The following is a 14,367-nucleotide window of genomic DNA, read 5'->3' on the forward strand; positions in this document are numbered from 1 at the left end:
GAAGGCACGTTAAGCCGTTGGTCCCGGCTGCATTAGCAGTCGTTAATAACCATCAATCCGCACTGGGCTCGCGAGGTGGTTAAAGGGCCGATCTCCCTATCCATCCATAGGGAAGGCCGGTACCCCAGCAGTGGGGACGTTAATGGGCTGATGATGATGATGATGATGACTGACATTATTATCGATAAAATCAGTTTACAATTTAAGTCAATTCATTTGTAGTTAACACGATCATTCAAATTACATGGCAGATCGTTTTAAAGTGTCATTAAAATCATCAATTACAAGAAAATACAAGAAAATTACCATTATTGATATTTATTTATAGTGTATTGATTAATAGGTTACCTAAGTGGGTAATAAACCTATATTCTAGCTATTTTTATAACAGGGTGTTTGACTGAGACAAAGATAAATTGTAAAATACTAATCTAGAAATAGAAGCCAGTCTAAGATGATCCAAAATCGAAGCCGGCGGGGTCGGTATCGGGTTTCTGAAGTGTTTGTTGTCGCGAGCTGATTGGCCGCCTCTATGGCTAGAGTGATCGGGTCCTCGGGATCGTATGTTACGTCCTTCGGGCGCCGATATTTCCGTACCGTCCCTAAACGGGATGTATTCGGAAACAACTAAGATAATCAGCCGATTTGAAAGAAAGAAAGAAAGAAAGAAACATTTATTACTTCCGGACACCACAGACACAGACAGACACCACACGGAAATCAATACACAGAAAAAAAAGAAAAAACAAAACAAAAAAAAACAATATCAAAAATCATTAACAAAAAAAAAACAAGAAAAACAAACCAAAATCATAAAAATAATAATTCCGTTCCGTTTCATTTCGTTCTATTCTATTTTTTTATTATCGTACTCGTTCCACATTGAAATGAAATTAAGGCTGATTCTATATTTAAAACGCAGGTATTTTTGATATTTTTAAAAGTTATAAATTTTTACGTGACAGGAAGGTCTTGGTTTGAAAATAAATTATTTATTATCGAATATGTAGTATTGTTCCTTTCTCATGGTGATCCAAATTCTGACCTTAAATCTCCTTTTAGAATGAAAGGGTAACATTGGAGCAAGGTTGTAGTAATTATAATGTGTGACTTTCCAATCGACGTTCCCCAAACACACGATAGATGGCGTTGTTCACTTTTAACGTGATAATTACCTATTTTCTCATATCTGGGTACATAATTATTCAAAAATGTAATGTAATGGCACAAGCATATATGAAACTATTTGTTGCCTGATATTTGGATCACATTATGTTTAGAAATATGTTGCTTCTCTTTATTTTGATCAGAATAATAATGTGTTAGGGTTCGTAATGTTTATTTTATTATTTAATTATTATTACAGACGGAATAACACCGTGAATCTGTGTCACGACTTTATTATTTTTAATTTGGAACTGGCATATTATTTCATTTGTTTTTATTTTGATTTCTTCTTTTTCGAACGGGAACGTTTTCATACATAAACTACATAAACTTACGCCCGTAATCCCTAATGGGGTGGGCAGAGCCACAAGTAATCAAAGACAACTTGCAGCCACTGTTGATACGATGTCGTAAGCTGGACATGATAAACCTTATGGTGATAAGGGATCAGCCTATCGCCCATGACATTAGTCCATCATGTTAGAGGACACAATCCCTCTGTCGGTTTTTACGACATGCCCGGGAAGAGAAGCAGCTGAACGTGTTCTATGTTTTTTATTTGCTCCCAGAACAGCATAGAAGAACGTTTCCCAACCTTTTTAAAAAGGCGGTGACGGGAATTTTGTTCGGTTGCGGTAATCTGCTATGAACTTTTCATAACATAGTTGGCTCGATCATTAGACGGCGATACGGCTCAACTATCACGTTCGTCTAACAGAAGTCACACGTGGTATTAATAAACGAATAACGCCCTCCGTGGTCCACTGGTTTAAGCGTTGGGCTCACGATCCGGAGGTCCCGGGTTCGAATCCCGGTGGGGACATATCACATAAATCACTTTGTGATCCCTAGTTTGGTTAGGACATTACAAGCTGATCACCTGATTGTCCAAAAAGTAAAAAGATCCGTGCTTCGGAAGCCACGTTAAGCTCGGTCCCGGTTACTACTTACTGATGTAAGTACGTAGTCGTTACATGAGCCATGTCAGGGGCCTTTGGCGGCGCAATAATAACCCTGACACCAAGGTTGATGAGGTTGGTTATCCACCTCACAGCCCACACGATAGAAGAAGATTTATTTATGAATCAAGTAACAATGAGTACGACGTTTGACCGATTTTATTGATGACGTCTCAGGACAGTATTTCCATACAAAGTCTAGCCTACTAGCCTTTTATTTCCAAAATTACACGGTTTCAATATCGGATTTAAACACAGCGTACATAGTAATAATTTGACACTGACAGTGACAGATGTCTGAAGGACATCCGGGAATAGGGACGCTTTACATCTCTACACTATTGTGCCTCCGGCATGCAGAACTCATATTTTTATTTAAAAAAAATAAACAATTTCTAGAATAATCTTACAGAACTGGTATCAAATATTCCGTGACGCAGGGTATAACCTTCCATTCACTGTAGTTCACTGAAATGCAGGAAGAACTAAAACCATTTGGTTTTATTTTTAAATTATTTTTTTTTTCTCGTTATTTACTGCTCAATTGGATTGTCAGTTACTGTGGTCCTGTAGTACATCGGCTTGCTCCTCAACCGGAGAGCGTCGGTTCGAACCCCGGTACGGGATTTCTTTGATTTTATTTTTATTCTTTATTTATTTATTTATTTTTTAATTTTATTCTTATTATTTTCATTTCTTTTTTTTATGTTAGTATTTTATAATTTTATACAAGATGTTGCACTGTCCCGCACCAAATTGTAATAAATGTTTCCTTTCCACTGGTTGCCTGGAAGAAATTGCTGCTTAGCAATAAGGCTGCCAGATTGTACTGTATCTGATCTATCGTCCATTTGTGTAAATTTGTTTTGTATGTTGTGTGCAATAAAGTATATTTGATTTGATTTGATTTTTTGTAATAAATATAGGCTCGCGTTTGACGTTTGACCGATACCGACCCCGCCGGCGTGGTCGACGATTTCCCTCAATCAGCGCTTATCGCTATAGACCCACTAGGGTCGATTAATTCTTTAAAATATTTTTCCACTCAGACGACGCCCTGAACCGAGGTACGCGCCCTACTGGGCACCCTCAGGCCTGTTGTCATAAACGTTGTACCGGGTGAGAGCCTACAGCGCTCCCCATTTGTCCGGCCAACTAGTTAATGCCATCTGCGGCAAATCTACAATAAGTCACGTCAAAATACTAAATTAAGTGTGTATTCACATACGTATTCTAAAAAGTTTTTATTTATTTATTTATTTATTTATTTATTTTGTGCGTCATTTTATGCCACATCCTCTCCCAGTCGGTCACTGCTGCAATCCATTCCGAATTCTGCATTTCGATCTTGAACTTGCACAAATCATTCGCAGTCCATTCGTATCATCTCTTGGCCATTTATGTCGAAATTGGACCAATGGCCGCCTATTATGGCCACATAATGCGAACGATGCAAGTGCATCTTCTTTTCCTTAAAGTAATTGTAATTTAAATAACTGTTAATAAGATTTCAGTTGAACTGGATATACTTAAAGTTCTTTTTTTCTTTGAAGTAGACATGTTTTCTTGTTAACGGCTTCCGTGGTCCAGTTATTGAGCGTTGAGCGCTCACGATCCGGAGGTCCCGGGTTCGTATCCCGGTGAGGACATATCACAAAAATGACTTTGTGATCCCTAGTTTGGTTAGGACATTACAGTCTGATCACCTGATTGTCCGAAAGTAAGATGATTCGTGCTTCAAAGCACGTTAAGCCGTTGGTCCCGGTTACTACTTACTGATGTAAGTAATTAGTCGTTACATGAGTCATGTCAGGGGCCTTTGGCGGCTCAATAAGGGTTGATGAGGTTGGTAAGCCACCTCACAACCACGAGAGAAGAAGTTAAGTGAAATATTTCCATAATAGGTCAACTTTAAGTACCTAACTACATAGTTACAATAATGACTATCGAAATAGTACTTTATATGCGCATACACTTAGGAATTTCATCATGAACCTAGGTAAGTGGGTCTTGGGCCGTGACCTGTAGGGCTTTGAACCTAAGACCATAAATTGACCATAAAACTATAAGTTTCAATTACTTTATGCGTAAATATGCTATTCTGAACGGCCTCCGTGGTCCAGTGGTTGAGCCTTGGGCTCACGATCCGGAGGACCCGGGTTCGAATCCCGGTGGGGACATATCACAAAATTCACATTGTGATCCCTAAGTTGCTAAGTAACTGATCACCTGATTGTCTGAAAGTAAGATGACCCGTGCTTCGGAAGACACGTTAAGCTGTTACTACTTATTGATGTAAGTACGTAGTCGTTATATGAGCCATGTCAGGGGCCTTTGGGGGTTCAATAGGAACCCTGACACCAGGGTTGATGAGGTTGGTAATCCACCTCACAACCCACACGGTAGAAGGAGAAGATGAATGTTGTTGTTAAACTGTTCAGTTTCGATAACTGAATGTCTATACTGTCTGCTAGCCCCTTAGGTAATATATAGCGTGATGTACATGTTTTTTTTATTATTATTTTTTTTGACGTGACTTATTGTAGATTTACCGCAGATGATATTAACTACTTGGCCGGACAAATGGGGAGCGCTGAAAGCTCTCACCCGGTACAACGTTTAACACAATAGGCCTGAGGGTGCTCAGATCGGCGCGAACCTCGGCTCTGGGCGTCGTCTGTGGTAAACCGGCTTGCTTCTCAACCGGGGACAGCCGGTCCAAACCGGCGGACCGGGTGACCGGCCAACCGGGTGACCGGCCAACTTGACGTCAGATCCGCCGGTCACCTTTAAATAATGCTGTTTGTAAGGCGAAGGAACTGAAGAGGCCAAGACAAACCGTATTGTGATTTTACGGTACCAGTGGTTTACCTAACAATAAATTAAAACCAACGTATCAACGGTGGCTGCAAGTTGTCTTTGATTGCTTGTGGCTCTGCCCACCCCATTAGGTATTACGGGCGTGAGTTTATGTATGTGTATGTATGTATGTAAATTAATAAAACATACATACACATACATAAACTCACGCCCGTAATCCCAAATGGGGTGGGCAGAGCCACAAGTAATCAAAGACAACTTGCAGCCACTGTTGATACGAAGTCCTAAGATGGATATGATGAACCTTATGGTGATAAGGGATCAGCCTATCGCCCATAACATTAGTCCATCATGTTAGAGGACGCAATCCCTCTGTCGGTTTTAAATTAATAAAAAATAAAAATAAAATAAAAAATAATTTATTTGTAGACAAAAAAGTCCATAGATGGTTAGTACAAAAGAAAATCTTACACACTATGTTAGTAATGATTATAGGAGGTAAGTATAATATTGAAAAAAAAAAAAAACAATATAATACTTTAATGATATAAATATCAGCGATATGCGTGTTTTCTTCGCCCGGATTATCCATGTATTTTAAAATTAATAAGTAGTTGTCAATCATCCGTCCCTTTACTTTTCGGGGATAAGAAAATGACGGGTAAAACATAAAAAAAATATATATAATTTTCTTATTTTTTTTTCTTTTTATTATTGTTCGTGTCATTATATGTTTATTGCACCAGCCCGTGCTCCAATGCATTAACTTCTTTCATCCTAAGGTTGCCTGGCAGAAATTGCTATTTAGCAATAAGGCCGCCTATTGTACTTATGTTTTTATTCGTATGTTTATGTCCTTTGTATATGTTGTTGTGCAATAAAGTATTATTGATTGATAAAATTAAGTGTCTGCGGGAATCGGGTCCATTAAGTGTACTTAAAAAATAAAATTAAAAATGTTAACTCAGAATCATGGTCTGACTCATCTCCCTCAGCATTCATTACGAGGTCTAACATCCTGTATTAGAAAACGGTCTCAAAATATTTATTTAGGAATATGATTCAATGTAAAGTAATTATGTAACATACATAACTTGTTTAAGTATGTTAATTATTATTTACTTGTACTTAAGATTACTTAACATAACATAACTATTCACGCCTGTAGGCAGAAGTGTATAGTATAGCCCTCTATGGATGCGTGAAACTTGGACACTGACACAGAAGGACAGAGAGAGACTCGAGGCTTTTGAAATGTGGTTTTGAATTGTGGACAGAAAGGGTTACAAATGATGAAGTGCTAGTAAGAGTAAGGGAAAAGAGACAAATACTGAGAATCATTGAGGACAGAAGAGGCAAGATGATTGGACACCTAATAAGACACGACGAATTTATTAAAAACATCATAGAAGGAATGCTAGAAGAAAAGAGAGGAAGGGGAAGACCAAGAAGAGCTTACATGGAACAGATTAAAGAAAAGCTTAACGTCGTGTCTTATAGGGAAGTCAAGGAATTGGTTTTTGATAGACTGGAATGGAAAATGCTACACCGACAAGAGCGTGGCTCTTAAATTGATGATGATATTTCAAAAATATCTTTAAATCTTTCAAATTCAAAAATATCTTTATTCAGTAAGTAACATAGTTACACTTTGAATCGTCAATTTTTACATAACGAAAGTCTCATCCGCCTAAAACTACTGCAGCTTCTCACAATCTGTATAGCCGGGGAAAAGAAGCTGCAAGAAAATTCTATGCCAACAATTTCCGATTCACCGTACGGATGATTTTAGGTCACAAGTCAAGACCTAAGTGGATGTAAGTACTAAGGCTATAGGACTATACTTAACCTTTAGGTGTTACCACATAACTGACAGTTCCTAAGGTTCTATGAATGAAGGTTCGAGAAGCACTAGTGTTGTGCTAGCTGACTCAATGAGTCAACTCATTTCAATCAATCAATCAATAATTCATTTGTACGTAACACTAACATTAATATTTCCCCTATTCCCAGTAGTCTTACCGAGTAGTCTTACCAGTTGAACTATTGGGAATTTCCTTCTCAATAGTCAAGTCGGAAGTTCACTATGTAGGTTGTCTATCAATTACCTAGGTCTATTATACGAGTAGGACTATTGAGAATTTTGTTTTACTGAGAAGTCAAAATTCCCAGTGGTCCAACCAGAAAGTCTATTGGGAAGGAAATATTTTGCGCTATCTTTTCCCTATTAATGTTATTTTAATGAATTATTAAGTTTATTAACATCACTCACTCAATCACTTTAAACCGAAAGACTGCTTTGTGTAAGTTTGTTTTTCTTTCTTTCTTTCTTACAATGCAAGTCACGCGTATACGTGACAAAGAATAATAATATATGTTAGTAAGTGTATCTAAAGTTTATTATATTTATTTCAGGGCCAAAGGTTTATGTGCACGCGTATCCTCCTAACGTGTGTAGTAATACATTTAAAGTTATTTTATGGTGTTATTTGGTGTCATCAATTAAGAAACAAAGGACTCCAACAATACTTATTTTTGCTCTATATGTTTACATACATACATACATAAACTCACGCCCGTAATCGCTAAAGGGGTCGGCAAAGCCACAAGTAATCAAAGACAACTTGCAGCCACTGTTGATACGAAGTCCAAAGATGGATATGATGAACCTTATGGTGGTGTTATATGGTTACGTTATATTTATAACTCTTATTTATGTTTGTTAAGGTTTATGGCTGTTTTCATTTCGGAGATAATATCTGTTTAAATTTTATACTTATATAATTTTATACTTATATACTTATATACGTTTTGTTGTTGTAACTGTGAATGCCGTGTGTACCTCTAATTGGGCCACATATAAAAAAAACTTAAGACTTTAATTTTATAACTTTACAATATGTGCACTGTTGGTATATCTATTTAATTAAATAAATAAGTTGTTCTAACAATCGATTATTGATTATTCAGATCGAGATGTTTCTAACTTGCCTGGGGAAGTCTTATTATTTTTTAATTTCACATAATATGCCAGAAAGAGGGTAAGCCCTGTTGGTAGAACGCTTGCCTCTCACTTTGAGGTCGCAGGTTCGAATCCAGCACAGACCTAAACCAATGACTGTCGAATTTATTTTCGAATTCATATTTTTATCATAAATGATTATCACGGGCTCAGCGGTGAAGGAAAACATCGTGAGGAAAACCACATTCCTGAGACATGCATTTTCGGAGGTATGTGACCTAACCTGTATTGGGCTGGTTTTCCCTTCGCGACTGCCTGTCTAAAATTGGAATTTTAGCAGTCGCTTCTGTAAAAAACCAGACCTAATAGAAATATAAAATAATCCTTCCATAATAAACGGTTCTTACTTTCTATCTTTAATTAGCTTTGAAAAAAAAAATGTAAACTGTGACTGACCATAATTTTATTTTTATTTTTGACGTGACTTGACTCAGATAATTGAGTCAGCTCACTAAGTATCCCAACTCTAGGTGAGAGTGAAGTAACAACCGTGTGCCGTGCTGACTAGTAATTCAAGTTTAAACTAGATATACTAGTTATTACTAGAATATTCGCCGGGAAAGAAATCCTAAAAAAAGTAGCTGGATCCACTGCTTCACACGATCACTGTGTACTTAACTGAAAATAGATATCAACCCCTTACGTGCAATGTTACTTTTGTTTTTATTTTTTTGACGTGACTTATTGTAGATTTGCCGCAAATGGCATTAACTACTTGGCCGGACAAATAGGGAGCACTGAGGGCTCTCACCCGGTACAAAATTTAAGACAACAGGCCTGAGGGTGCCCAGTTGAGCGCGAACCTCGGCTCAGAACGTCGTCTGGAGAGGGTAATATTTGAAAGAATTAATCGCTGTATGAGGGAAGTCATCGACCACGCCGGCGGCGGGGTCGGTATCGGGGTCCTGAAGTGTTTGTGAAAACTGCTCCGCGCTCCGCGTTCGAGAAGCAAGTCGGTGTAGCACATGGCCACAGTGGCATTCTATTCTATTCTAACATTGAATTTCGTATTCAATAGCAAATGAAATCAACACAGGTGCTAACTGTGACAAGGTTCTACGTGTCCAACTTTGTAGTTGGTTTGCGAAACACAACTATTTACTTTACAACCCTTTTTAATTACCGATTTTAAATGCATTTTATGAGCATAATAACTTAAATTTTATGACTGATTATTAACTTTAAGAGGTAGAAATTATCATTGTAATAATGTATGTATTACTCATATATGCAGGACGGAAGGGGCAAGTCATAGGGACTGTAACCTGGAACCTGACAGAAAGCAGCAGTAACTGTCAGTACTATTCAGAGGCGGAGGAAAAGAGTCCTAGTACGGCTTTGAAATAGACTACTCTGGGCGCCATCCCACTCGCGTCAGACAGAGTACTGCGGGGCGAAAGGCAAGAGGGAAACCACTGCCCTATTTTCCCTTAAAAAGTAACATGCAAAGTGCTATAGCGACAAGAGCGTGGCTCTTAAATTAGTGATGACGAATGTTTACTGAGCTGTTATACTTAACCAGAAAATTCAAAATGTGCTTAGATTTCGTGTCCATTTTTTATTTAATGTGTTACCTGATTACCTTATTGGTTCCAACTGAAAATCAGCGCCATAGTCTTGGCTACGGCATTATGCTGAAGTGGAACCGTTTTGGCATACATTCAATTAGAATGCCGAATAAATATTTTTTCTTTCTTTCATTCTGTTATTTCAAGCATTTACTGCATTTCGAAGCTAAAATATTTCTAGGCGACTAATTACCGAGTATGATATGGCCGACTAGTCGGATTTCCAGCTTAATGTATGTCCATTTTATTAAAAAAACTTACCAGCAAGGCGATATTGGCGAGGTAGAGCTGATCATCCTCTTTGTTTCCTTCTGATAGTTCAGGGACCCAGGTGAGCGGGTGTTTCGGGATGGCCGACAGGGTGTTGTTGTCGTTGAACCGGAGGACCTCGTGCTCCAAGCCCTCTCTGGGGAGGGAAACATTGTGTTTTATAAATTGGGTTAGTATCCTGCGTCTGTCTCTATTCGGAGACCATTCTGTGGGGATCTTAGGGTGCATCGATCGACAGCATCGATCGATGGTAGAATAGAATAGTCGACGTCGATCGATAGTTTCTACCAGACCAATAGATCGACCATCGATCGACGGCATCGATCGATGGTAGAATGGAATAGTCGACGTCGATCGATAGTTTCTACCAGACCGACGGACTGATTATTGTCATCGCCCGGCAATCGTACGAATGCTTAATCGAACAGTATCTGTCGATCAATTAAAGTTACCAGGCCAGTCGATCAACTTCGATCGGCGTTGATCGATGCCGTCGATCGATGATCGATCGATTGGTCTGGTAGCACCCTTAGCCTACAGTAGACCTTCACGAAGCCACTGACCATGCCGTAAGCTTGGCCAATTACATAAACAGCCTATATACGTCCCACTGCTGGGCACAGGCGTCCATTCAATCAACTGGAGAGGGTACCTATGGAGCATACTTCACCACGCTGCTCCAATGCGGGTTGGTGGAGGTGTTTTTACAGCTAATAACCGGGACCAACGGCTTAACGTGCCCTCCGAAGCACGGAATCATCTTACTTTTTCGGACAATCAGGTAATTCAAGCCTGAAAAGTCCTTACCAAACAAAGGACAGTCTCATAAAGTGATTTCGAGAATGTCCCCATCGGGAATCGAACCCGGACTTCCAGATCGTGACGCTAACGCTCTAACCACTAGACCACGGAGGCAGTTAAGCGTAAGTGTTTAGTGTAAGCGTGGCCAATTATTGGTCAGCAAAAATTTAGTATTGATCGCCATTGACTCGCAAAGAAGAAGGGTAGGGAATGCAAATCCGATTTCGCTAGTTCTCGTCTAAGTTTTAAAGAAAGAAAGAAACGTTTAGTTTTCGGGTTCAATCCCAAAGCATAATGGCCCCGATTCCAGCAGACACCTCCTAATTTTATTTTAATTTATACCCGTCACTTTCTTATCCGCCGAAAAGGAAAGGGACGGATGATTGTCCAAAAGTTAATTTTAAAATGAATGAATAACCCGTGTGATTAAAATAGCCATCTCGCTGGTATGCAATCCGTTTGACGTGCAGTCTTCTTAATTCTGTCGGGTTATTGGCCGATGTATTTTTAGACGGTTGTTTTAGATTTCTGCTTGAAATTGACGTGTATTTCAAAGTTTATGCCTGTTGATGACAGGTATAATTTAAAATAAAATTAGATGGCGTCTGCAGGAATTAGCACGAATATGACGAGATTCCATTCGAGATTGGGCGAATCTCGTTGAGTTTTACTTTTTGGGATTGATATTTCCAATCCCGCGGGTTCTTGAATATGAAATATCGAGTCAGGATTGGTTAGTTTTAGGACTCCCACTTTAGGACTCTGTCGCACTTTAGGACTCTGTCGCACTAACATATTTGACATTTAGCGAGACTTACAGTTCAATATGTCAAAAAAGTTAATGTGACGTGGTACCAAAGTGTATACATATTAATGCTCGTGACCGCACTTAATAAAGACAGATCTAAAACTGACAAAAACAGTTTTTTAGTTTAGTTTCATCAACCCTGTTGTCAGGGTTATTACTGAGCCGACAAAGGCCCCTAACATGGCTCATGCAACGACTACATACATCAGTAAGGAGTAACCGGGACTAACGGCTTAACGTGCCTTCTGAAACACGGATCATCTTACTTTCGGACAATCAGGTGATCAGCCTGTAATGTCCTAACCAAACTAGGGATCACAAAGTCCCCACCGGGATTCGAACCCGGGGCCTCCAGATCGACCCAAAGCTCAACCACTGGACCACGGAGGCCGTTATGTACTATGTTTAAGAAAAGCGTTAGGTAAAGAGTAGAAAGGTCGACCACGCCGGCGTGGTCGGTATCTGGGACCAAGGTCTCTGTGTAATAATAAGTGCTACATTTTATCACGTTTTTCTATGACGTCACAGTGTGCTCATCATACAAATGCCATAGTAATCATAAGTGATCGGAATATCTTAATGCAGGAAGTTGGAAAAGTATGGACAAGACGTTTGTTTTTCGGATATATATTTTTTTATCGGATATATTTATTTCTTATTATTATTATTTATTTAATTACTTTTTAAATTTATTTTTTATATATTATCTATTTTTTTCTTATTTTACTTAAAATAATTTCAAATAAGGATTTTGCCGTTGGGGTTGCCATCTTTAACCATGAACTTACACCTTACTTTTTTCACCTCATTATTCTGGGTCATCCCCCTCAGTATAGATACGTCCCACAGCTGGGCACAGCCTCTCAATCAACCGGAGGGGGTATAGAGCATACTCCAAGCTGCGCCACTGCGATTTGGGACAGAAATTCACTCACTTGTAAACATACGGCCCGACCTCCTTGACCTTGATCTTGTCGTCAATACCAGCCATGTACTCCTCAGCGTTGGTGACGTTGAATAAGAAGACTCTGCAGTACAGGTTCACTTCAGGCTTGCGCCACATCTCGAAGATCTCCCCGCCGTCTGTGAGCTCCACTTTCTGGAGAGAGAAACAGTACAAAATTGTAACAAAACTGATATTGGTCTGGCATCATGGGGGGATCCACGGGGGAGGGGGGTTCGACAGGTTGGGTTACATCATCAGTAAGTAGTAATAAGTAGTAGTTGTTAGGTGGATTACCAACCCCATCAACCCTGGTGTCGTGAGGAGCTCGGTGGCGCGAGGAGCTCGGTGGCGCTGCGGTAAACGCGCTCGGTCTGCGATTGTTGAAGTTGAGCAACTTTCGCAAAGGCCGGTCATAGGATGGGTGACCACAAAAAAAAAGTTTTGATCTCGAGCTCTTCCGTGCTTCGGAAGGCACGTTAAGCCGTTGGTCCCGGCTGCGTTAGCAGTCGTTAATAACCATCAATCCGCACTGGGCCCGCGTGATGGTTTAAGGCCCGATCTCCCTATCCATCCATAGGGAAGGCCCGTGCCCCAGCAGTGGGGACGTTAATGGGCTGATGATGATGAACCCTGGTGTCAGGGTTACTATTGAACCGACAAAAGCCCCTGACATGACTCATGTAACAACTACGTACTTACTTACATCAGTAAGTAGTAACCCGAGACTGACGGCTTAACGTGCCTTCCGAAGCACGGATCGTCTTACTTTCGGACAATCAGGTGATCAGCCTCTGTAATGTCTTAATCAAAGGAAACAAAGTGATTTTAGTGATATGTCCCGGATTCGAACCCGGGACTTCCAGATCGAGAGCCTTCGTTTCACCACTGAACAACAGAGGCCCTTACCACAATTCCTAGTTATTTGTTCTAAAATTAATTAAGGAAGTCACGTTAAAATGTCACATTAAAATCGATACCTTATCGGCTATAAATAAGGACTTAAACACGCTTAACCGAGACATTCGAATATTACTTAAGTAAAAAATTGCTTTTCCGCATTCTGCAAGCCTTTTTATATACAGACAATGGTGCTTATTCCTGTAAATACCATCTAATTTTATTTTAAGTTATATCTGTCATTTTCTTATCCGCCGAAAAGGGACGGGTAATCGACAAGCATAAAATTTATGGAACACACGTCAATTTTAAGCACAAATCTAAAACAACCGTCTAAAAATTTTACATTGGCCAATAACCCGACAGAATAATGTTGACAGCACACGTCAAACAGTTTGAATACCAGCAAGATACCTTTTTGATTCGCCCGGGTTATTCATTAATTTGCTCATTCTTCCTAAAATTGAGAGCTGTCAATCATCCGTCCCTTTTGTTTTCGGCGGATAAAAAAATGTCAGGTATAACTTAAAGTAAAATTAGGAGGTGTGTGCAGGAATCGGGGCTATTATCTCTTAACGGATTCTTAGACATCTAGTAATATCATCATCCCGTTAGCATTATGCCGTTTTGCACAGGGTCCGCTGACCTAACCTGAAAATTTGACAGGTCCGGTTTTTTACAGAAGCGACTGCCTGTTTGACTTTCTCACCTGCGAAGGGAAATCCAGCCCAATACAGGTTAAGTAATACCTCTCTCTCAGGCCTTTACATCTTTATCAGATGATTCAAACAGCGTTTCTGTGGCAGCTTTTAAAATGTTTTTTTTTAATGGTAAGTAATACTTATACCTCCGAAAATGCATTTCTCGGGAATGTGGATTTCCTCGCGATGTTTTCCTTCACCGCTGAACATATGATAATCATTTATGTTCCAAATATGAATTCGAAAACAAATTCGACAATCATTGGTTTAGGCCTGTGCTGGATACGAAGCTACGACCTCAAAGGGAGAGTCAAGCGTTCTACCAACTGGGCTACGGCTCAACCACCTAGTTAGAATGCTAAATTCTATTAAATGAGATATTGAGGAATGTGTCCCTGACGTTTTGTG

The 14,367-nt window shown here is 39.5% G+C and overlaps 1 protein-coding gene across 3 annotated transcripts in view; it reads right to left on the reverse strand.

Moving 5' to 3' along the window:
• LOC126379146 (scavenger receptor class B member 1-like) overlaps positions 1-14,367 on the reverse strand; it is a 149,889-nt gene that overhangs the window by 63,741 nt on the left and 71,781 nt on the right. For all 3 annotated transcript variants that reach the window (XR_007568268.1, XM_050027789.1, XM_050027788.1), the window contains exons 3-4: positions 12,351-12,514; positions 9,798-9,942 (exon numbers count right to left, since the gene is read on the reverse strand). Coding sequence is in view for 2 of the 3 variants with exons in the window: in XM_050027789.1 (XP_049883746.1) it covers positions 9,798-9,942; positions 12,351-12,514 (309 nt within the window). In the remaining variant the exon portion in view is untranslated. The remainder of the gene's footprint in view (positions 1-9,797; positions 9,943-12,350; positions 12,515-14,367) is intronic.

The sequence above is a fragment of the Pectinophora gossypiella genome, chromosome 28 (genome assembly GCF_024362695.1).
Source record: "Pectinophora gossypiella chromosome 28, ilPecGoss1.1, whole genome shotgun sequence".
NCBI lineage: Eukaryota > Metazoa > Arthropoda > Insecta > Lepidoptera > Gelechiidae > Pectinophora > Pectinophora gossypiella.